Below are 25,006 nucleotides of genomic sequence, written 5' to 3'. Positions count from 1 at the left end.
CAGGTTTCACCTTCAAGTACACAAAACACGAAAATACACGGAACGATTATCACCTCTAAACCCTGCTTATGGGAGCCACACCTCGAAACGGAATATAGACAGAGAGAAAACCTGTACGTGTACTTTTAATGTAATTAATCTATACTATACTATAAAAAGCTAACATAGCTATAATTTGTAGTCGTACAAAATTTTGGTTCGGTACTCTCCTCTAAAACTAAAAGTCTACAAGTAGATATCTATTAAACAGTTTCATATACTAAAAACACTCCTTATATATACTAATATCTTTTTAAATATAATTTATAATTAGTTAAAAAAAAAGTATAACTACTGTTAATAACATATATTAATATTAAAAATTACTTATGGATAAACGTATAACTAATTATAAATATACAATTTTGAATATCTTTTGTCTAAAATACATATAAATAATTAAGGACGCTACTTTTTAATTATAACGTATCCAACTCGAAATTTAACACTTACGTATTCTATTTCATTACAAACACGAGCCATTACGTAATATATGAAGATATATGAAATATGAAAAATTTGATTTAAATTGAATAATAAACTGTCACATATTAATATAGAAAAATATTTATAGATAGATAATAAATTGTGAAAGCTAAATTTCCGTTAGAAGAGTTGGTTAATATAATTTAACTAAAATTTAGTTCATTAATACTAAAATACTAATAAAATGGTGTTAAAAATTAAATTATAATTAATAAATTACGAATTATATACCCGCGATTAAAGGCTAGTACAATTAAAAACCATTTCACACCTACTTTATTTTTGCAACTGTCGGCGCAGCCGCAGCTGAGCACTCCATTAATTAACCAAAAAAACCCCATTAAAATACAATAATTGCACACACATCCCAGTAAACAACACAATTATCACCGGTAATAAAACAATCCAACACCACTACAGCTATTCGCCCAACTTTTCCTCTACAGTCAAACAACAGGGCCCACACTCCCCCTTTTATTTTCTCTTTTTATCACCACTCCATTTTTTCCACTAACCAAGATGGCAGTCTCAATCACTGTCCTCGCCGCCGTCATCTCCCTCCATCTCATCGCCTTCGTCCTCGCCATCGGCGCCGAGTCTCGCCGGAGCACGGTACAACTTACACCTTGTTCCGTAGACTAAAGTCTCGACTGACTTCGTAAAATAAATTTATTAGCTAGATTCTTTTTTAAGATCCTGCTTATATCTAGTTACATTTTTTTAAAACTCTAATTCTGTTAATTCTGTTACAGAGGAATCTAGTTCTGTTATTCTATTAGCTGTTATGTTAATTCTGTTAGGGAGGAATCTAATTCTGTTATTCTGTTAGAGAGTTGTTATGTTAATTCTGTTTGTTATGGAGGAATCTAATTCTGTTATTCTGTTAGAGAGTTGTTATGTTAATTCTGTTTGTTATTCTGTTCAATAGTTGTTAATGTGGTTTGTTGTTATGATTTTTAGTTATTATGTTAATTCTGTCAGTTGTTAATGTGGTTGTTATGATTTTTAATACTTGTTTGTGGTATGTGTAATGTGTACTGAAGGCGAAAGTGGTGCCGGATAAGTATGATGAGAGGAGCTATTGTTTGTACGATTCCGATGCGTCGACGGCTTATGGATTGTCGGCGTTTGGACTGTTGTTGATAAGCCAGACGGTTGTTAATGGTGTTACTAAGTGTTTTTGTTGCGGTAAAGGATTGGTTGCTGGCTCTTCTGTTACTGCTTGGACCGTCTTCTTTTATGTCTTCTCTTGGTAATTGCTCGCCTCTTTTAATGCCGCTTTTTGTTTGAATCTATCTAGTGCTTAACCTTACGAGGTGCAATGAGTTCAATATAGTATGTGATTAGGGGTAGTCTGAACTGATTGATCATATACATTTCAGTCAATTTATATGAATTCTGTGTTTGTTCTTGTTTATATTGTGTCCCGGGGAGTTGTAATGTGGTACGTTCTACTTAATTCAAAAAGAAAGAATAAAGTTTTCTCCCCTGCAAGAAACTCATAAGTTGGCAAGTAACAAGGCGTTTTATCATCGACCGAAACTTTGAGATACTGGAATAATTCGAGGTCATACCTTAAACATATATAGCAGGTATGCAAATATAGCTTGTATAGATAGTATTGTGTCATGGTTATTGTCTTGCTGCATTTTGGAGCTTTGTAGTAGCGGTGAGACATTGTTATTGTGAAAAAAAATAAATTGGTTTGTTCCTTAACATCAAGAAAGGCTATTGATAAACTAGCAGTTCACATTGTCTATAGCAACGAAATCAAAGGCACTCATAAAAGACTTGCACGAGGTACTCATTTTCAAGCCTTCGAGGACTACCTGAAACCTTACCTTTAAGTGGCTCCCCGTTTCTTTGATCTAGGCAGTTAAATATTTTAGATCACTTAGACTTGGTACGTGATGAATGTATGTGATATTCCCACTCTGTTGTAATCGAAGTCTTCACTGATTTCTATACTTCAGATAATATATTAGTTTATTACTGATCATTTTATTGTTTTGCTGTTTTCTGGGTTTGTGAGTTAAAATTTCTCGTGTAGAGTCGGGTTACCCACGGGTGATTCGGACTGTGTTTGGGTTAGGTTTTCCTACCATGAAACGGTTTTGGGTTTTCTCGAATTTGCGACATGAGTATGTTGACCTGACGCAAACCCCCAATACCTAAAATTTGCCATCCCTACCTATTTCAGTATGAAAACTTTTTAATATAAAGGGTTTTCCTTCTTTCTCATTAACTTGTTAATGCAATCCTGTTATTGGAGGAGCGTCTGTTGATTCTAACTATTGTCATACAGTCCTTGACCCCTTTTGGTTTGTACTGCTATGTTTTTTGATTAGTTCTGTGATTTCTAAGTCGTATCTGTCTAAACATAACAGCTAGTTCCAGAGTAATTAAGTTCATTACCTAAAGGATAGTTATTCTCAGATAGTCACCATTTCTTACACTGAAACATTTGAATATATAAACAGGGTAAGCTTCTTAGGAGCAGAGGCATGCTTACTGGCAGGATCAGCAAAAAATGCATACCATACCAAGTATCGAGGTGTCTTTCATGTAGATCGTGTATCATGTTCTACCCTTCGCAAAGGTGTGTTTGCTGCTGGGGCTGCACTGACATTGCTATCCATGTTTGGATCTATTCTGTACTATTGGACACATTGCAAAGCCGATACTGGTGGATGGGAAAAGCACCAGAATGAAGGACTTGGTATGACCAGTCCTATTTCTACAGAGAATCAACAATTACCTAGTCAGTATGGAAAAGTGTAATCATTGCTCTATAAACTTAAATGTTATTCGAAAACTTCTAGTGTTGAAAAAGTTATTGATCACGATGATGGATTCTATCGGGACTTTAATTTGTTCATAGTATTTATAGTAGATAAGTATAAAGTTCTGTTCGCACATAATTGTCTCTTCCTTTCTGTATCGTTATATTTGAACTGAAATGTTCAATGTGCTTCTTTGGATGCTTGTGTTCTCAATGTGTGCTGTATGAATTGGTCTCGAGTTGCAATTGTCCCATATAATTGTTCTATTATTTACTAGTGTTCCCAGAGGAAACGAAAAAACATGATGGTATTGTTGTTATGTTTTCCTTAGGATCATTCTCCGAGTTTAAACATCTAAATTTAACAAGCACCAAGTTCTTCGGAAGCTTTCCTCTCGAGATTTAAAGCTCAGAAGTTTGGTTCTTCGTTATCTTGTACCCGGAGACCATATTGGGAAGCTTATTTTTACCTACATGATCTGCAGTTGTTACTAATTTCTGAAAGGCCACTAACGATGTTAATTTGATGCAAGATTAAGAACCCTTGATCTCTGGCTTCAGGATTGGAACTACTTCGGCTTATTTTGATGAAGTCGATATTTCTTGCAATAACTACAGCAGTTGCAGTTGATTCGGAAGATCTGACTAATTCCGCAAGGGACTGGGTTGATTCCACGGATTGGTGTTCTGGTGAACGGGAGCGACGCTTTTATTGAGAAGCCTGAGCTCTTACAAACTCCACTGAGAACTCACTGTTCTACGGTTGCTACCGGTGCAAATTCGCCATTTACTTTACCATACTTACTGAGTAACAAGAGTTCTAAGCAGAAATGCAGTAGTTGCCGTTATTTCCGGTGATCCTATTTGATTTTCTGCACGTGGCAAAAGCACTCGTTGTATGAGAACTTGTAGGCTGTAATTCAAGTTGAGCTGTTCGCGAGCAACTCAAGCTCGAACTCGTTTACGAGCCGAACTCGAACACCAGTTTGAACTCGATTAGTAAATGAGATGAGTCAAGTCGAGTTCGATAAATTAGCTCGAACTCATTTATAGTTACAAATATTTTTTTATCATAATTTAGTTATATTTATTATATGAGTCGGTTCAGTCGGTTTAGTGCGAATTACACTAAAAATAGTATGTTACTCATGCAGTGTCATTTCACTAGTAAGATTTCTGAAAGATTATCTGTGGTAGAAGTGAGTAACTTAGAGATGGATGTCAGTTGTTGGCCTCAGCAATGCGTCGAGGAGACGCCATTTTAAGAATGTTGAAACAGTACTTAACTGAATATGCAGATGAAGAAGAACAGATGATCTCAGTTCAGAAAATTGCCACTGCATGCATTCAAAATTACTGAAAGTGCTGGTTTTTATTGTGTAGAAAGCTTTTTCATCTTTCAATTATTGTACACTGTCTGTGTGGTGATTGTTTAGCACACATGGTGTCTTGGTTCGGGTATCTGACATACGTATGTTAGTAGCATACGTTCAGTGGAAAAGAACCGCGGAACAACTTAACCCTAAATTTTTATGCGTATACCGGGGTGCTACAGTATTATTCAGCAAAAAATTACTTCATCCCGGGTTTTATCACTTCCGGCGCTTATTTTCCGCTGGACGTATGCTATTAACATATGTATGTTCTGCACCAACTGCCTGGTTTCTTGATCCTCCTGGTCTATATTGTGCTGCAATTCTGAAAACAAATAGAAGTTGTTCAATGAATATTAAAAAATATTACTGTCACACTCCAATAATGAAATTTATGCACTGTTGATATCTGTTCCACAGAAATATCAAATTTGTGCCTTATTATCTTGATTTTTAATGTTAGAGGATGATTGCCAGCCACAACCAGCAAAGCCTGTAACCTGAGACAATGCTGGGGTGGGTCACTACACCTCCCAAAGTGATGCACTCATTGTACCTCTTATATTCTGACATGCCCATTTTTGGAGTTGTTACCCATTTACAGGTATATTCGTCCTGAAAAGTCTCACACTCGACAATCAAGGAGTGGCGAGTCATGTCAAAGGCCCTCCGTGGGACTCGAGTTCGACTTTCATCTCCCCTTCCTAAATTCTCATTCTAATTTTAATGAGCTGTCCTTGATCTTTTTTCCTAAACACTCTGAAACTTGACATAAGCTGAACAAATTAACTGTTCAGATTAAGATCAAACTCATCACTCGTCTGGTTCAAATATATCAAATTAGTCACTCATTTCAAAATTGATTCAATTTGGTCACTAACTTGAAATTTTGTATCAAGTAAACATCTGTCAGTGACTAAATTGATATAAAATTTTAAGTTGGACTTTTAAGTCATGAGTCATGAATGTATTCCTTCTTCTGAGCAAAATCGGATCTCAGTAGCTTGTACAGTAGTACTGTAAAATTTTATAATTCCGGAGAATAAGTACAAATTACAACTAATAAAGAAGAAAGCGAAACAATTGTTCTTGTAGTACTTGTACGGGACAACCATGCTGGCAGCTAATAAAGAACACAATAATTTGATGGGGCCTGTAAGACATGGCCATTCTTCCATCTGGGATATTTCAGATATTTTTTTTTTAAATTTTAATTATTAAGATTTTCTTCCTTTGTGTTCTGCAGTTTTTGAAATTGGTTGATAATTGCAGGAAGCAAAAACCCACAACAGTATCGTCACTGCAGTAGAGTTTAACCAACAAATTCGGACATTTAACCAATTTAACTAAGACACTGAAGATGGTGTTTTACAATTCCATAATATTGAAGAACAAGTAATGTAATGCCTTAAGGTTTTGAACGAGGCTTGAACTGATAATAGAAAACTTTATGAAAATGATGCAGATGAAGACATTCCTACTTCATTCTTATGAACAATCCTCAGTCGCTTCACACGTTCTATGAATTTCCTGTTCAGAATCATTGAACAAATCCAGAATCAGCACTGGATAAATAACAGAACTTAAAATATATTGTTTCTGACAAAAGAAAATTTACCTCCAAGGGATATCACCGACTGTCCTCCACTGATCATCGCTATCTTTATAAAACAAGCAAAACTCTGATGCAGCATGAAAAAGATGTAATCCTGATACAGACTGTTTCCCTGGACAACAAAAATTCGTGAAATATTGTTGAGTGAAGAAGATTAGATTAAAATACTGTAGCAAGGATCTTAAAATTTGCATACCGAACATGTCCTCAAGTTGCATTGCAAGACTGGAGTAATCAGAGTGATCAAACAAGCATACTTTTCGACCGACAACTACACCGTCCATGTTAGCCTTGACATACGTGCACTGAGATTTGCTCTGCACTCCATCGGTGTCTTCTGCAGAATCATAGGTTACATTTCTTGTGAAATCATAATTTGAACTTCTAAGCTGTGGATGCAGTTGTTGCCAGTCTATCAACTCTCCGTAGTCTCCTAAAATTTTTTAACATTCGGATGATAATATTAACTTAGTGAAATCAGAACAATCTTAACTATCTGAAAACAAGAACAATATTAGAGTACAGAAAAATAATTGAAGGAAGAACGTACCATGTCCGGATGGATGATAAGCTTGTGGCTGCAATGTCTTAAGACTGAGTCCCAAGTCAATCACATTACCATCTTCTTTCCCCTGATAATACACCGAAGATAGGCTTCCATGACTCATAAAATATTCTGAGGTGTTTGAGTCCATCTGACAGAATCTATGAACCTATTCAGTGAATCTGAATTATGGGCTTACCTGCAACTTCCATACATATTTATAACAAAAACTAATGTGACTACGTCGAAAGGAAAACTTTAATTTTGAAAAAAAAACCAGAGGGCCAGAACGACATCGTCTTGATCTCAATTTCCTCCCCCACACCCTGGGTCCGTCCTAGTGTGACATGAAAGGGGAGAAACGTGATGTGCTAAGACAAATATGCAAAGTAGAAGTGGGGAACATAGAAAAACAAGAACAACTTTTACCCCATTATCAATCATTGTAAAGCTAATTAGAGGTTAATGCATTCTGACATAATTAACATGCAACGACGAAGAAGAAATGAGCAGAATCAGAGAACAAGGAATGGGCTTAGATTATCCAAGCACAAAGTAGATTTGGAATTTGCTCCCCGACATTGTTACAAAGATCTTTCTAATCATCTTATGTTCTGACACTGATCGAAAACAAGAAGACCGGTCACCATAATGATAGTTATAGTTCTTGGACCAACATATGTACTACAACCATGAAATTATATGCAATTGCCTACCATATTACTATTTACCAGTACAATAAGAGAATCAAATTTCCATGTGTGGCTACTTTTTAAAGTAAATTTATCTGCGTGTACTGGAGAAACAGAAGACAGACATTATTTTCTTGTCACAATGGCATCTGTTATGACATTATCACCGTTTCCTTGTAGCTTTCTGAGGATTCACATGTGAGGTGATGTGACCGGAAGTCTCTCAGACAGACCGGTTTGAATACCATGTTAAACGATCAATTGTCGCCATACTAATTTCACATGATAACGTGTGAAGAGAAGCTACTAAGTAAAACTTATACAATTAGCGACAACATAATTTGTTAAAACTGATCTGCTGCTGTTTTTATTTCGTTACTTCCATTATAAAAAATGAGTTTTTATTTCGTTACTTCCATTATAAAAAATGATTAAAATATGGAGAAGCGAGGAATCGAACCTTGATTGGCATTTGTTATGACTTATTATCGATATATCCTTGTAGCTTTTCAAGAATTTACATGTGAAGTGATGTGACCGGAAGTCTCTAAGATAGACCGGTTTGAATACAATGATCAACTCTCGCCATACTAATCTCATATAATATCGGGTGAAGATAAGCCATAAATTAAATCTTATACAATTAGCGACAACATAATTTGTTAAAACTGATCTGCTGCTGTTTTTATTTCGTTACTTCTATTATAAAAAATGATTAAAAATTAATAAAATATGGAGAAGCGAGGAATCGAACCTCGATCTTTGTTTCAGCAAGAAACAATTCTATCAAATTCCAAGAATGATCTAATATATGTGCTCTACCAATTGAGCTACTTCCCCGATGGCATTTGTTATGACTTATTATCGATATATCCTTGTAGCTTTTCAAGAATTTACATGTGAAGTGATGTGACCGAAAGTCTCTAAGATAGACCGGTTTGAATACCATGTTAAATGATCAACTCTCGCCATACTAATCTCATATAATATCGGGTGAAGATAAGCCACAAATTAAATCTTATACAATTAGCGACAACATAATTTGTTAAAACTGATCTGCCGCTGTTTCTATTTCGTTACTTCTATTATAAAAAATGATTAAAAATTATTAAAATATGGAGAAGCGAGGAATCGAACCTCGATCTTTGTTTCAGCAAGAAACAATTCTATCAAATTCCAAGAATGATCGAATATATGTGCTCTACCAATTGAGCTACTTCCCCGATGGGATTTGTTATGACTTATTATCGATATATCCTTGTAGCTTTTCAAGAATTTACATGTGAAGTGATGTGACCGAAAGTCTCTAAGATAGACCGGTTTGAATACCATGTTAAATGATCAACTCTCGCCATACTAATCTCTTTTTTTTTTGCTAGTTGATTACACACGCACACGTGGGGAGTCGAACTCCCGACCTCCCGCAAGGGGGTACAAGAGTTCTACCACCACACCAACACCTTGTTGGCCTCGCCATACTAATCTCATATGATATCGGGTGAAGATAAGCCACAAATTAAATCTTATACAATTAGCGACAACATAATTTGTTAAAACTGATCTGCTGCTGTTTCTATTTCGTTACTTCTATTATAAAAAATGATTAAAAATTATTAAAATATGGAGAAGCGAGGAATCGAACCTCGATCTTTGTTTCAGCAAGAAACAATTCTATCAAATTCCAAGAATGATCGAATATATGTGCTCTACCAATTGAGCTACTTCCCCGATGGCATTTGTTATGACTTATTATCGATATATCCTTGTAGCTTTTCAAGAATTTACATGTGAAGTGATGTGACCGAAAGTCTCTAAGATAGACCGGTTTGAATACCATGTTAAATGATCAACTCTCGCCATACTAATCTCATATAATATCGGGTGAAGATAAGCCACAAATTAAATCTTATACAATTAGCGACAACATAATTTGTTAAAACTGATCTGCTGCTGTTTTTATTTCATTACTTCTATTATAAAAAATGATTAAAAATTATTAAAATATGGAGAAGCGAGGAATCGAACCTCGATCTTTGTTTCAACAAGAAACAATTCTATCAAATTCCAAGAATGATCGAATATATGTGCTCTACCAATTGAGCTACTTCCCCGATGGCATTTGTTATGACTTATTATCGATATATCCTTGTAGCTTTTCAAGAATTTACATGTGAAGTGATGTGACCGGAAGTCTCTAAGATAGACCGGTTTGAATACCATGTTAAATGATCAACTCTCGCCATACTAATCTCATATAATATCGGGTGAAGATAAGCCACATATATATATATATATATATATATATATATCATTGATATAAAATGATATATACCATTTATTTTTAGATATCCAAACACAATATTCGTTCCCCTTTTTAGTTCGTGATTTCTATTATCAAAAAGATATATAAAATATTATAATATGAAAATACGAAAATCGAACTTCAATATTTATTTCAATAAGAAACAAACATGTCAACATCCATTTAGCCAAAAAAAAAACATGTCAACATCCGGTTTAAAGATGGATAAATGTAATGATGCTCTACCAATTGAGCTATTTCCCCGATTGTAACTTTTCAAATGCTATGACTTATTAATGCCATTTTCTTGTAACTTTTCAAAAACTCACATGTAACTATGTAAGGTGATGTAACAAGAAGTTCCCGAAACAAATCGATTTTAATACCGTGTTAAATTATCCAACTCTTGTCATACTAATTTCACATAATATTGTGTTAAAAAAAGTCACCAGGTAAATCTTATATGATTAGCGACAAAATTATTTGTTAAAATTGATCTCTTTCAATCTAGAAAATAGGCTGCATCCTTTACATAATTCACCTGAAGCTTCATTTATCCAAATTTAACAAGCCACTAGATATGGCTTTGGTGTTCTTAAAGAACAAGGCTTTTTTGTTTAATAATTTAGTGGAGCTTATTCAAGTTTTTTAGATAAGTTCAATTCATGTTTTTCTTTTTCTTACAAGATTAAGTTTAATTCAAACTCTAACTTGAACTCATAAATGTTTTTTTATGTTTATATAAATCTGGTCATTCTAATATATATAAATAAATCATAACAATATAACCTTAACCTTGAATTAAACTAGTGTTTGTTCTAAAGAATTCATTCTCTTCACATCCCTTAAAATGATATCGTCGACCAGATCATCTCCTACCTGATCGGCTGATCATGTTTGCAAGCCTAATCTTCTTCTTTTTGGTTGAGCAAATCGTCTCCTCACTTTATTCGCTAAGACTTCTTCTCTCTGGTCATTCTTGTTAGCTGAACCTTCTCTTCCCTGAGCATCACCACAATTTTCTTCTCTAGCTTGTCCTTGTTCCATGGTATTAATTGTGCCGCTGGACTCCTGACTTGGCGTTTTTGTACTCTCAGCTACATCATCATCTCCAAAGACTTGACGCAGTGCATCAAAATTGATAAGCGAACTCAGCCTCTTCTCACTGCATAAAACCTGGTCGTCTTGCCTTGGAACAGTAATGTTAAAGTATTCAGAAAGCTCCACAAACCTATTATAACAAACTCGACAAAATCCATGACAAAACTTGTCAACATCATTATGTGGACAAAGATCTTCCACATTCCCCATCATACATCCTCTGCCATTACGATATTTATACTCCTTAGCTACACTTCTAAACTCACGATCCAACCAGTAAAACTCTAAAGGACTCAATACAGCTTCCACAGGAAAAACATCATCAACATTCAAGCTGTCAAATCCTCCAGCCATATACACAGCAGCAGCACACAATCCCCCAAGTCTCCTCCTCCCTCCCACATAATCCGTCCTCACAGCAGCTAAAATCCGCAACGCAGTCAACAAAACACTGAAATCTCTATCATTCTCCTCAGAGAACATTAACATAAACCGATTAATCATGAAAAGCGGATCATCAATCCGAGGCGGCCTAAAACCATCAACCTCAACACTCAAAAACTCGCAAACATCTAAAAACCGAACCCCCAAATAATACACACTCACACGCAATTTCACCGACAAGTCCATCAGCATAACAGGAACTCGGTTGGCGCGACAACCGATGTACAAGCAAACCGCGGCAACGACTCGACAATGTCGAAAATAAAGAAAAGTTTTGTGAAAACATAAAATCGCATCCTGAATTGCGTAGTGGTCGGAAACACCTAGTTTCAGAGCGAAAGTGTGGAAGCGGTGTTGATTGGACGGCGGTTCGGGGAAGAAGTCGTAGCTACGGAGGACCAGACCACAGACATCACAGAATACGAAGTTGTCATGCTGCGAAGCTTTGCGATTTGTTTCACATGTACGGCACCAAAGCACCTCCCCCATTGATTTTGTTTTCCTGGCGGCTGCTGCGCTTGTAGCCTGTGTGCGTGTTTTGTTTTATACAGGGTCTAATTAATGAAACCCGAAGCCAAAAATGGGTTTGGGCCTCGCAGGAGGCTTGTCTTTGTCTCCGTCTCTCGGTTTTTCTCATGTATTTTTAAGAGTACACATAAAATTAAATTATTTTTTTTTGATGAAATAGAATTAATTTTTTTAATTTTGAATAAAAAGACTAAAATCCTAGTTAGAGTGAGTAATTTGAACCGATTTCCAATTTTTTTTATTTCGTTACTTCTATTATCAAAAATGATTAAAAATTATTAAAATATGGAGAAACGAGAAATCGAACCTCGATGATTTTTTTTTTATACAGGGTCTAACTAATGAAACCCAAAGCCAAAAATGGGTTGTGGGCTTCGCAGGAGGCTTGTCTTTGTCTCTAGGTTTTTCTCACGTATTTTTACGAGCACACGTAAAATTAATTTATTTTTTGATGAAATAGAATTAATTTTTTAATTGTGAATAAAAAGAATAAAATCCTAGTTAGAGTGAGTAATTTGGACCGATCTCTAGTTGTTTTTATTTCGTTACTTCTATTATCAAAAATTATTAAAATATGGAGAAGCGAGGAATCGAACCTCAATCTTTGTTTCAGCAGCAAACAGACATTATCAAGTTCCACTTTAAAGAGTTAAATGTAATTGCTCTACCAATTCAGCTACGTCCCCGATGACATTTGTTATGTAGCTTTTCAAGGATTTACATTTAAGGTGATGTGACCGGAAGTCTTTAAGACAAACCGGTTTGAACCATGTTGGATGATCAATTCTTGCCATACCAATCTCACGTAATAACATGTGAAGTGAAGCCACTAAGTAAATTTTACCATACCAATCTCACATAATATGGTGTGAAGTGAAGCCACCAAGTAAATCTTATATAATTTACGACATAATATTTTGTTAAAATCGATCTCCTATTCGCAAGTCTTTATGGTCCCAATCCAAAAAACAGGGCGCAATCCTTTATATAAAATACCTGAAGCTTCATTCCTTCGAATTTAACATGCTATTAGCTATGACTTTGGAATTCTTAAAGAACAAGGTTTTTTTTCTCAATAATCTATAAAAACTTATTCAAATTTAAAATAAGTTCAACTCATTTATTTTCTTCCTAAGTATTTAAGTTCAATTGAAATTCAACTTGAACTCAAAAATGTGTTTTATGTTCATTTCAGTCCGGTAATTCTACTATTGTCAACATATATATATATATATATATATATATATATATATATATATATATATATATATATATAGGCAAGTGATCAAATAGAAACTAATGTTCTTCTAGAAACTAGAAACCACTCCCACGATCACTGTTTATAACTACAAATATCACTCGTTTATACGCTATTTATCACTATTTTATGCAGTTAAATTAGCGATTTTTATTGTTGATAATTGAGAAAGTTTACTTATGTTTACTAGTGGTTATCGATTATTGATGATCATTTATAGTTGTAGGAGGTCTATGATGGTAAAAAAAAATGATGAGATGAGGTGTGTGGTGGTGGTAAATAATCACTAGTAATAGCAAGTTATGGTGACAAGCGGTGGTAGGTCAATCGTGGGTATAGGTGACCGCGGTAGCAGTGGAATGGGTTTATAATGATGCCTGGAAGTTCATCAATGTGTTATGAGTGAAGATGATGATGATATATGTTGTATATATGTATATTTATATATCTATATTTCTGAGATTTCTTGTATAGGAAATAGTGATTTGTGATGTGCAAACGAGTGATATTTGTAGTTAAAATAAGTGATAAAAAATTGGTCAGATACTAGTTTCTAGTTTCTAGGCTAATTTAGTTTCTAGTGGAGTAAGCCCCTATATATATATATATATAGGCTCATGATCAAATAGAAACCAATTTTAAAATAAAAACTAGAAACCAATACAAGTTAGTGATATTCTCAGTACAATTTAGTGATTATCTCTTTAGGATTTAGTGATCTGTGCTGCAGAATTTAGTGAAAATTCAATCTCCAGATATTAACCAGCTTAGAATCTCCAGATCTGTTCATGTTTTCGATTCAGATGGTGGTGATAGTGGTGGAGATGGTGGAGGTGAAGGTGGAGATGGAGGAAAGATGATTGTAGCGGAGGTTTGGGCGGCTTGAAGTAGGGGGTTGGAGCGTTGCCGGAATAGTGGCGGCTCCGCCTTTGAAGTTGAGTCGAGGTGGAGAAAGAAGTATGAACGAATCTGAAGGAGGTTGAAGCGGCGATTAAGATGGGCCTGGTGAAGATGGAGGTGTGGAGGTTGTGTTGTTAAAGAAATAATGGAGGTGGAGGTGGAGATGGAGATGGAGGTGGTGGTTATGGAGGGGGTGGGCGGCGTAGAGGTGGTAGTGGTTATGAAGGAGGCGACGACGGAGGTGGTGGTAGTGGAGGTGGGGTTGGTGAAGATGGAGGTGGGTTTGATGAAGATGGAGGTGGAGATGGGGTTGTTTAAAAATTTAGTGGTATTTGCTTTAGGATTTAGTGATATTTCAGTTTGGTTTTTAGTTTCTAGGATAAGGAGGTTTCTATTGGAGTAAAACTCTATATATATATATATATGGGTGGGTTCTGGTACAAACTTACAAACCTACAAACTTTATAGGTTCAACACGTATATAATTTGAGTTCAACATTTTTTAACATTTTTTTGTTGAATATCGATTAAAATTGTTTTGGAGAAGTACATAAACTAATTTTTCAATGTAAGAACTAAGTTAAACGTATTATATAACTAATATTTATGTTTCTAGACCCTACCCCAACCCCAGAGGTATAATTTAAGTATCTTTATATTCAACACAATGATAATTTGTGTTCAACACCTGATGTTGAACCCCAGTTACGAATGTGTTGAAAGCACGCTTTATTTATGCGTTATTTTTAAAAATTGTGATGTTTTTTCAAAAAATTTCAGCATGGATATCTTCTATAATTAAGGATTAACACGATGGGAGAATAAAAAAAAGTTTGTAAGTTTGTAACTTAAAAAAGTTTTTATTTGATCATATCCCTATATATATATATATATATATATATATATATATATATATAGGGATAGGATCAAATAAAAACTTATATATATATATATATATATATATCATTGATATAAAATTGTATATATCATTTATCTTCAAATACTCGGACACAATTCTCGGTTTTATTCGTGACGTCTATTATCAAAAATGATATAAAAACTCACATGTGAGGTGATGTGATCGAAAATCTCTTTAACATATCGATTTTAATTCAGTGTTAAATATCTAACTCTTTTCATACTAATTTCACATAATATGATGTTAAGAAAAAGTCACCAAGTAAATCTTATATGATTAGGGACAAAATAAATTGTTAAAATTGATCTCTCTCAATCTAGAAAATAGGCTGCATCATTTGCATAATTCACCTGCAGCTTCATTTATTTAAATTTAACAAGCCATTAGATATGGCTTTGGAGTTCTTAAAGAACAAGATTTTTTAGTTTAATAATTTAGTGGAGCTTATTCAAGTTTTTTAGATAAGTTCAATTCATGATATCGTTGATCAGATCATCTCCTACCTGATCGGCTGATCATGTTTGCAAGCCTAATCTTCTTCTTTTTGGTTGAGCAAATCGTCTCCTCACTTTATTCGCTAAAACTTCTTCGCTCTGGTCATTCTTGTTAGCCGAACCTTCTCTTCCCTGAGCATCACCGCAATTTTCTTCTCTAGCTTCACTACAAGAAAACAGGTCAAAACCGACCGCACAAAACCGACCGCCGCATATAAAACCGACCGACGGTCGCGTGGTCGGTTTTAACCCGTCGAAATCACAAAACGACGTCGACCTGGGTGACGTGGCAACAAATAAAACCGACCGTCGGCAACGGTCGGTTATATGTATGACATGGCACTGTTATAACCGACCGTTTCTTGTGGTCGGTTTTGTGTTCCGCGAAAAAATAATTAAAAATTAATTTAAATAAAAAATTCATGTTACTGACATTTATGCATTATTGTAGGAGGTACCAAGATCGAGTTATGAGACAACGTCCTGAGACAACGCCACAACAATTAGATCATATTGTGAAAACTCGATTCAAAGCTTGGTTTAAGAAAAAGGTTGAGAAAGACGAGATAGACGGACCTCGTTTCATGGACTTACTAGAAGGACCGGCATTAAAGGTCATGACTTTTGAAACTTGTCAAGTTAATGGATATAAATTTTCAACATCATCCGCATCCGGTTCCGGTGTTGTTGTTAAGGGAACTTTGCACGAAAATAATCTTGATTATTATGGTCAACTAATAGAAATTGTGAGACTTATTTATCAAGGATGCAATCACGTATATTTGTTCAAATGTATTTGGTTTGATAGTCTCGGAAATGGTGTGAGGATCGATAAGAATCGAGTGGTGACGGTTGATATAACTTCAAGATTGAGATCTAACGAAGTTTTTATTTTAGCTAGTCAAGCCTCTCAAGTATATTACGCTCCTAGCGTATTGGATCCACGAAGCAAAATATATACGGTGGTCAAATCTAAAAGTCGTCCGATTGATGAGTCAATTATTGTGCAAAACGATATAGAGGATGCTTTTCAAGAAGATAGATCTAATGCCGCTAGCTCATTTTCATTATTTGTTGATTTTGCACAATATGGACAAATACCATTTATTCGGCATGAAAATCAAGATGATGATGATGAAGAAGACGAATTGCGAGATGATGAAAATCAAGAAGATGATGATGATGTTGAACACAATGAAGAAGAGGAAGATGATAATAATGAAGAAGAGGAAGATGATGATGATGAAGATGATGACGGTTTTGATGACTTTCAATGATGTTTAATTTTGTGTAATGATTTATAATGGTGTAATGATATACAATGGTGTAAATTTGTTGTTGGTATTTTGTGATGTTTGGTTGTTGAGGATGCTTGGTTTTGATTGTTTGGTTTGATTTTGTTGTTGGTTTGATTGTTTGATTGGAAACTGCAGATTCTGCTGCAATTTTTTTAAAATTTCACCAGCAAAACCGACCCAATGGTCACAAAACCGACCACTTTTTACCATATTGATGCCAGAAAACCGACCACATTCGACTATAACCGACCGTTCTCATCACATAAAACCCAGAAAACCGACCGTCTTCAACAGAATTCGGTCGGTTATGAGACGGTCGGTTATGTGAATCAGGGTGACCTACTGCCACAAACCCGACCGGCTCATAACCGACCACTTATAACCGACCGTGGCAGGATTTGACCTCGGTCGGTTTTGCGTAAAACTCAGTCAAAGTTTTCATATTTAATTTGTCATAATATATATATATATTATAATAAATATAATGTCCCAGAAAACCGACCGTACTCAAGTAAAACCGACCGAGCTTCTCCAGAAAACCGACCGTCTGTACCTATAACCGACCGCACTCATGTAAAACCGACCGTTTTCCCCTTTGACTTCGGTCGGTTTTAAGTAAAAGTCAGTCAAAGTCTATATATTATTTATTATTTATATATATATATATAATAATAATATAAACAAATATATATATTATATAAATATATATATATATATATATATATTATTTTACATGTAATATTTATATAAAATATATTCTGAATATAAATATATATATAGTCACTTCAGTCTTCATCATCTCTGCATGACTGATACACGTATGGTTACAAGTGAAGTGTCCGGAGAGAAAGGTGTGAAACATAACTCTTGTTTCCTCCTTTCCTCACGGTGACAAGTAAACATTGTTCCTCCCATCCTCTTTGACAGTATTCAAAGCAGATCGTACGCTGACTCAATACTATTCAATACAATGTGTTTATATATTATTGGCTCATTTTTAATATATATTATTTTAACTTTTGTTTCCTATTTACTTCACGTGCCTAGAAATTAAGATTATTCCGATCTATGTCGTGTTCCTAACTGATATATGTCATAAGCAGTGTTGTAATTAAAAATCGCCGATTTAACCGAGTAATCCCCGATTAATCCACTGCAATATCGAACATTGATTGCATTTTTGAAATACGCATATATATTTCTTAATCGAAGTACATATGATAAATATTAAAATTAAAATATTATATTACTTTAAATATGAATAATTATAGAGTTTATGAATATAATAAATATATTAGTTGCTAATATATAGTAATATTACTTTTGATTTAAAATTAAAATATTATTAAATAATACTAGCTATTAATATATAATAGCATCCTAATATTTTTAATATTAAAATATTAAAAGTTATGGTTTTTATTTAATTAAATAAAACCCTAAATTTAGGGTTTAATAATAAAACCCTAAATTTAGGGTTTCTTAAAACCGACCGATTTTTTCTAAAACCGACCGCTTACTTTTTTGCGCCCAATTTTTCGCGAAAAATTAAAAGACGCGCCTTAGTTAAACGACGGCGTTTAGGAAGATTCAATGACATAACCGACCGCACAGTCGGTCGGTTTTATGCCCTGTATAAATAAAAAAAGACAGCCGTTACTTATATTATTGCCTTAACTCTCTTTAACCTCTCATCTCCTCTCAACTGCCTCTCTCAACTCTCAGCCCTCTCAATCTCTTTCGCTCAATCTCTCTCAATCTCTCTCGCTCTCAACTTCCCCTCTCTCTATCAATCTCAATCTCTCTCAATCTCTCTGCAAATGGCTCTCTCTACTTCAACTGCTGCTGCTCTTCTTCAATTGTTGATTTTGGTTCTCGATTTGTGCTGCCCATTTGTGCTCGGTTCTCAAATTAGGAGGGCTCGTTATGCTAGGAAGAAGAAAGCCCCTTCTCGTTTCAGTTTTGCTTCGGATGAACCCAAAGGGGTATGCTCGATTCTATTTCTCTTTTTAAAATTTTCAATTTTTAGTTTGTATATGTTGGTTGTATGTGTGAATCTGTATATATATGTGTGTATATGTATAAGTTTGTGTTAATTTCTGTTAATGTGTATGTATTTGTGTATGTGAGTATGTTTGTATGTGTTAATTAGCATATACGTGTATGAGAAATTTTGCATGCAATTTGTTCGTCGGTTATGTGTAATTTGTTGGTCGGTTATATGTGGGGTGAATTTTTTCTTAATTTTTCAAGTTTCGCTTCGGATGAACCAAAGGGGTATTTGTATGTGTTTGTATAGTTTGTGTAATTTGTATAATGTGTGTGTTTGTATAATTTTTGTAATTTCTTTTTGTATAATTTGTATAGTTTGTATAATTTTTGGCCTCCAATTTGTATAATGTGTGTTTGTATTTGTATGTGCTTGTATAGTTTGTGTAATTTGTATAATGTGTGTGTTTGTATAATTTTTGTAATTTGTCTTAGTATAATTTGTATAGTTTGTATAATTTTTGGCCTCTAATTTGTATAATGTGTGTTTGTATGTGCTTGTATAGTTTGTGTAATTTGTATAATGTGTGTGTTTGTATAATTTTTGTAATTTGTCTTAGTATAATTTGTATATTTTGTAACTTAATTTTAATGAATTGTATTGTAGGGGCTCTTTGGTTGGGTGATGATAGTCGTCATGATTTCAATGACGATATATATCATGGCAAGAAAACGGAAAGCAACGGACAAGGACACCGACAAAGGCAAGGGAAAGAGTGTCGGTAGTAGTACAAACAAAAAGAAGGCGAAGGGAAAAGGCAAGGGAAAAGGAAAGGGAAAGACGGGGTTGCGTGACGAGCCAACGGATTCGGAAACCGAATCGGAGCATAACACGAGGGAGGCGGAGGCGGAGGCGGAGGAGGAACCGGCGAGAAGAGTTGTGAGGATGCCACGGTCACATTCATGCGGCATTTTTGGAGCTAAGATACCAACAAGACCTCGACGGATCAATATCTCCGATGGACAGTAAGTATATTGTTTTATATGTTGTGTTTTGTAGTGATTTGTAATGGTTTTTAGTGTTAAATATATGTAGTGTGCGTTAGTTATTAATAATTTGTTCACGAGTTAATATTTATAATGTTCTTATATAGTATTGAAGATAATGAGGCAAAAAAGACTTTGCTTGCGATTATTCGGGCAAGATGGCCTTTGGGTAAGTACACGTTTAGTGACATAGACGCGGCTTACCCAAAGTGGCTCGGTCTAAGGGTTGAGGAGTTTCTCGTAAGTACATTTTTGTTTACATAATATGTTATTGATTTTGTTGGTAATTGGTTTGATTATTCAATTTTAATCCTTGTACTTGTTGATATTATGTAGAAATATTATAGGCAATTGAAAGGTCAAAGCCGTTCACAAGCCAAAGCTATCATTGAAGATCACATAAAGGTCACAATCAAAAGGACCATGAATGAATTGAAGAGGAGGATCGAGAGGAAGTCAAGGGAGGAAGGGGTTTCGAAGTTGGCTTTGAAACCGGAATATTGGAATATCATTTTTTGGAAAGATCTTCTCAAGTATTGGGACACGGATGAAGGCCACTTGCATAGGTCGGAAGTTGGAGCTACTAATCGGCAACGCGTGGAAAGGTTGCATAGCGCGGGTGCTCGCTCCTTCAACCGTGTGCGCGAGGTAGTACTATTTTTAATATGCAAACACACACACACATTTTGTTTTTACCTTATAATTATATAATATATAATATGATAATGCAAATGCTAATATAAGTTATTTTGTGGTATAATTCAAGAACATGAAAAAGAAATTGTCTAAAAGTCCGACAAAGCTTGAGGTGTGGGATGAATGCCACACTAGGATCACCTCCACTCCCGAGAGCCGGATATATACTACCCCCGCCGCTATGCGCATTGCGGTAATCTTCTAATTTTAGCATTTTAATTAATTGTGATAACCATGAATACGTCAATATGTTTATATGTTTAATTAATGCTTATATCTTCTAATTTTAGCACTTTAATTAATTGTTTATATCATAACCATGAATGCTAATCAATTGTGATAAATGTGTAGGAACGATATGCCTCCATTCTTGATCGTATGCCGGTGGAGGTTACTCAAACGGGGGAGCGGGATGAGCCTTGGGATTGGTGGATGGAAGCAATGGAGGTTCCCCAAGGCGAGAGGCCAAAAAAGAACCATGTTGTGGGGTTCCCCAAAGCTCGAGCTAGTGATTTGATCCCAACACTAGCCACGCGCTATAGGGATTCCACCCGTGGCGGCGCCGGCTCATCCTCATCCGCTCCAACACAAAATTCAGTGGTTCCCGATTCCATCTTCCTCCCGATTGTCCGCAATGTGCTCAATGAAACCCGTGCCAATCCTCTACAATTTGCTCGTCGCCTATCGGATGAGGAGATAACAACCTTTGCGCGTACAGCCCTCGAGGCGTCCGATCCAGCCGCTGACCCGGCTCGGAGGGCGGAATGGAATAACCTTCTTGGCGGCGAGGTTGTGCACATTGTAGAGACATTGCTCGAGGATGTCCTCCAAAAAATGGATGCTCGTGCTAAAATGGTAATAAAATTATGACTTAATGCTTTGTTTTTTGTTTTTGGTTGATACGTAAAAATGAATGGATTTCTAATTGTTTGACATGTTTTTGTAGGCAACTGCGCAAGAGGGAGAGAAAGATTATACGGATGTGGACGAGGAGACGGATGAAAACACGGATGCTGAGGGTGAAGGCGAAGCCGGTGGTGAAGCCGGTGGGGAAGGCGGTGGCGAAGATGGTGGTGAATCATCCGATGTTTCATTGACCGATTAGTTTGAATGTTTGGATTAGTTTGAATGTTTTGAATGTTTGAATATTAAGACAATGGTTTGAATGTTTGGATTATGTTTGGATTTGTAATTAGTATGTTTGGATTTTGAATTGTAATTAGAATGTTTGGATTATGTTTGGATTTGTAATTAGTATGTTTGGTTTAATTAGAATTGTTTCATTTAATTTTGTTGTTGGTATTTGGTGATGTTTGGTTGTTGAGGATGCTTGGTTTTGATTGTTTGGTTTGATTTTGTTGTTGGTTTGATTGTTTGATTGGAAACTGCAGATTCTGCTGCATTTTTTTTAAAATTTCACCAGCAAAACCGACCGAATGGTCACAAAACCGACCACTTTTTACCATATTGATGCCAGAAAACCGACCACATTCAACTATAACCGACCGTGCTCATCACATAAAACCCAGAAAACCGACCGTCTTCAACAAAGGTCGGTCGGTTATGTGACGGTCGGTTATGTGAATCAGGGTGACCTACTGTCACAAACCCGACCGGCTCATAACCGACCGCACATAACCGACCGTGGCAGAAGGTTGACTGCGGTCGGTTTTGTGTCAAAGTCAACCCAGATAAAAGGCACAAAACCAACCACTTCAGTCGGTCGGTTTTACTAGTGGCTTCTGACGTGTTGTGACACGTGTTGACACGTGGTGACAGGTGGCATCAAGTGGGGCCACTTTTCTTGGAACAAAAAGGCACATAACCGACCACTCACTTGGTCGGTTTTAAGGATTAAACCCGACCAATTCACGTAACCGACCAGGGTTTAACCGACCAGCCATATCGGTCGGTTTTAGGCTTATAACCGACCGATATTCTTCATAACCGACCGATTCTGTCGGTCGGTTATGTCCTGTTTTCCCGTAGTGCTTGTCCTTGTTCCATGGCATTACTAGTGTCGTTGGACTCCTGACTTCGCGCATTTGTACTCTCAGCTACATCATCTCCAAAGACTTGACGCAGTGCATCAAAATTGATAAGTGAACTCAGCCTCTTCTCACTAGCATTGTTTTCCAAAAAAGTGGGAGCATCCGATCCCCCATTACTAAAGTATTCAGAAAGCCTCACAAACCTATTATAACAAACTCGACAAAACTTGTCAACATTATTATGTGGACAAAGATCTTCCACATTCCCCATCATACATTCTTTGCCATAACGATCTTTATACTCCTTAGCAACGCTTCTAAACTCACTAGCCAAGCTGTCAAACTCAACCAACTCTAAAGGACTCAATACAGCTTCCACGGCAGGAACAACATCATCAACATCCAAGCTGTCATATCCTCCAGCCATATACACAGCAGCAGCACACAATCCCCCAAGTCTATTCCTCCCTCCCACATAATCCGTCTTCATAGCCGCCAAAATCCGCAACGCAGTCAACTGGACACCGAAATCTCTTTTATTCTTCTCAGATAACATAAACCGATTAATCATGAAAAGCGGATCATCAATCTGAGGCGGCCTAAAACCATCAATCGTAATACTCAACAACTCACAAACATCTAGAAAACGAACCCCCAAATAATACACACTCACACACATCTTCACCGAAAAGTCCAACAACATAACAGGAACTTGGTTGGCGCGACAACCGATGTACAAGCAAACAGCTGCATCTACTCCACAAGATCTCAAACAAGGAAAAGCTTCATCAAAACATACAATCGCATCCCCAATTGCGTAGTGGTCGGAAATACCTAGTTCGTGAGCGAGAGTGCGGACGGGGTGTTGTATGGGCGGCGATTCGGGGGAGAAATCATATTCACGGAAGACGAGACCACAGACATCACAAAATACGAAGTCGTTATGCTGCGAAGCTTTGCGATTTGTTTCACATATACGGCACCAAAGCACCTCCCCCATTGATTTTGTTTTTAGGGCTACTGCTGCGTTGTGTCATGTGTGCGTGTTTTTTTATACAGGGTCTTTGTCTCTCGGTTTTTCTCAAGTATTTTTACGAGCACACATAAAATTAATTTTTTTATTTGTGAATAAAAAGACAAACAAATCATAATAGAGTGAATGATTTGAAGTGCAGAAAAAACGTCATTCTACATATTATTTTTAAATTTTCTTATCAATACTTTTATTTATAAAAGAAATTTTTGAATTTTATTTTAACAAACGTGTAAAAAATCTTAAAATATGTGGAAAAGAACAAAACCACACTTATTTAGGATACAAGAACCAAGAACGAAGAACATCATGATTAAAATTTTGAATAATAAATTTTAGTGATCGTTGAAGGTCATGTGGGTTTCTGAAAAAGATTTATTGATTTTAAAGACAAAACATGACTGATATAAATTATTATAAGTATATAATAACTTATTTTAAAAATGACGATAAATCATTTAATTTATACGGACATTCAGTAGCAGATAATGCTAAAGATGTGTTTGTCTTGAAGTAGTAGAACACGTCAGAATTAGAATTAAGAAAATTTACATCATTATTAGTGTTTATTTTCGAGTAGAATATATTATATAATTAAAAGGACACATGTTGATATCTCTCTCACTATTTACGTTTTATTTAATTATTTATAATTTATTCTTTTAAAAAATAGAGAAAAATGATAATTTATGAATGACCAAAATTATATAGAATTCTAATATTACAAATTATACATAGGATCGCTTAGTGTAATATAATAGAGATGTCACTGATTCGATAATTTAACTATATATATTTATTTTTAAATATCCGGGCACAATATTCATTCCAGTTTTTATTTCATGACTTCTATTATAAAAAAAATGACAAATAGTTTGTTTTTATTTCATGACTTCTATTATAAAAAAATGACAAATAGTTTATAAATTTAATATACATATGATGTGGAAAAAATATGGAGAAGCGAGGAATCGAACCTCGATCTTTGTTTCAGCAAGAAACCAACCTATGAACTATGAATTCAAGGTGAAAATTTGTGATGCTCTACCAATTGAGCTACTTCCCCGATATAATTCAACGCAGTAAAATACATATATAGTTAGTTAAGATTTTTGTTCTACAAGTCAGTGATTAATCACGATTAATCATTGATTAATTCATGTTCCGTAACTTGCCGAACTAATTAAGTATCCGATTAATCCCCGACCAATCCAATTAATCCCCGATTAATTTTTGTTATGTGACTTCACCGATTAAGCCCAATTTCCGTTTTTTACGACACTACTTAAGAGTGATGAGTTTGATTCTAACATCATTCTCTCGACTACAACAAGAAATTCACATACCAAAAAAAAAATTTATAGAGGACAGCAAGCTTGTATAGTCGAAAGTTGAAGACGGTCTGCATTTTATGTAACTCGGATATAACTGGCACGAATTTAAAGTAAGAGCAAAAAGGCTACAAAGATGCATTT

General features: G+C 35.4%; 4 protein-coding genes across 4 annotated transcripts; 1 reads left to right on the top strand and 3 right to left on the bottom strand.

The window, feature by feature from the left end:
* Window positions 1-946: 946 nt before the first annotated feature.
* Window positions 947-3,506, top strand: LOC108197395 (uncharacterized). Its single transcript, XM_017365003.2, has 3 exons — window positions 947-1,137; window positions 1,569-1,777; window positions 3,006-3,506. Exons 1-3 carry the CDS (start codon window positions 1,045-1,047, stop codon window positions 3,304-3,306), a joined length of 603 nt encoding a protein of 200 aa, XP_017220492.1. The 5' UTR covers window positions 947-1,044; the 3' UTR covers window positions 3,307-3,506.
* Window positions 3,507-5,980: 2,474 nt separating this feature from the next.
* LOC108198890 (auxin-responsive protein IAA32) lies at window positions 5,981-7,090 on the bottom strand. Its single transcript, XM_017366660.2, has 4 exons — window positions 6,846-7,090; window positions 6,492-6,728; window positions 6,299-6,407; window positions 5,981-6,210 (listed from the first exon to the last, which is right to left on the bottom strand). The coding sequence occupies exons 1-4, from the start codon at window positions 6,988-6,990 to the stop codon at window positions 6,129-6,131; spliced, it is 573 nt and encodes a 190-aa protein (XP_017222149.1). The 5' UTR covers window positions 6,991-7,090; the 3' UTR covers window positions 5,981-6,128.
* A 3,634-nt stretch (window positions 7,091-10,724) lies between these two features.
* On the bottom strand, window positions 10,725-11,867 carry LOC108198542 (uncharacterized). Its single transcript, XM_017366296.1, has one exon. It carries the CDS (start codon window positions 11,865-11,867, stop codon window positions 10,725-10,727), a length of 1,143 nt encoding a protein of 380 aa, XP_017221785.1.
* Window positions 11,868-15,298: 3,431 nt separating this feature from the next.
* LOC108198540 (uncharacterized) lies at window positions 15,299-23,562 on the bottom strand. Its single transcript, XM_017366294.2, has 2 exons — window positions 22,502-23,562; window positions 15,299-15,641 (listed from the first exon to the last, which is right to left on the bottom strand). The coding sequence occupies exons 1-2, from the start codon at window positions 23,496-23,498 to the stop codon at window positions 15,499-15,501; spliced, it is 1,140 nt and encodes a 379-aa protein (XP_017221783.2). The 5' UTR covers window positions 23,499-23,562; the 3' UTR covers window positions 15,299-15,498.
* Window positions 23,563-25,006: the final 1,444 nt, after the last annotated feature.

Source organism: Daucus carota, chromosome 8, assembly GCF_001625215.2.
Source record: "Daucus carota subsp. sativus chromosome 8, DH1 v3.0, whole genome shotgun sequence".
Taxonomy (NCBI): domain Eukaryota; kingdom Viridiplantae; phylum Streptophyta; class Magnoliopsida; order Apiales; family Apiaceae; genus Daucus; species Daucus carota.
The sequence above is the reverse complement of the archived record's forward strand: the minus strand, read 5'-3'. Positions and strand labels throughout refer to the sequence as shown.

Bases quoted from the DNA above. Each gene is read 5' to 3' on its own strand.
- LOC108198540 (XM_017366294.2), bottom strand. From the start codon at position 23,498: ATGGGGGAGGTGCTTTGGTGCCGTATATGTGAAACAAATCGCAAAGCT. The intron at 15,642-22,501 runs AAGCACTACGGG...TTTCTTGTAGTG, and splicing joins TAATGCCATGGAACAAGGAC to AAGCTAGAGAAGAAAATTGC.
- LOC108197395 (XM_017365003.2), top strand. From the start codon at position 1,045: ATGGCAGTCTCAATCACTGTCCTCGCCGCCGTCATCTCCCTCCATCTC. The intron at 1,138-1,568 runs GTACAACTTACA...TGTGTACTGAAG, and splicing joins CCGAGTCTCGCCGGAGCACG to GCGAAAGTGGTGCCGGATAA. The intron at 1,778-3,005 runs GTAATTGCTCGC...ATATATAAACAG, and splicing joins TTCTTTTATGTCTTCTCTTG to GGTAAGCTTCTTAGGAGCAG.
- LOC108198542 (XM_017366296.1), bottom strand. From the start codon at position 11,867: ATGGGGGAGGTGCTTTGGTGCCGTACATGTGAAACAAATCGCAAAGCT.
- LOC108198890 (XM_017366660.2), bottom strand. From the start codon at position 6,990: ATGGACTCAAACACCTCAGAATATTTTATGAGTCATGGAAGCCTATCT. The intron at 6,408-6,491 runs GTATGCAAATTT...TTTGTTGTCCAG, and splicing joins GCAACTTGAGGACATGTTCG to GGAAACAGTCTGTATCAGGA. The intron at 6,211-6,298 runs GTAAATTTTCTT...GATTCTGAACAG, and splicing joins GTCGGTGATATCCCTTGGAG to GAAATTCATAGAACGTGTGA.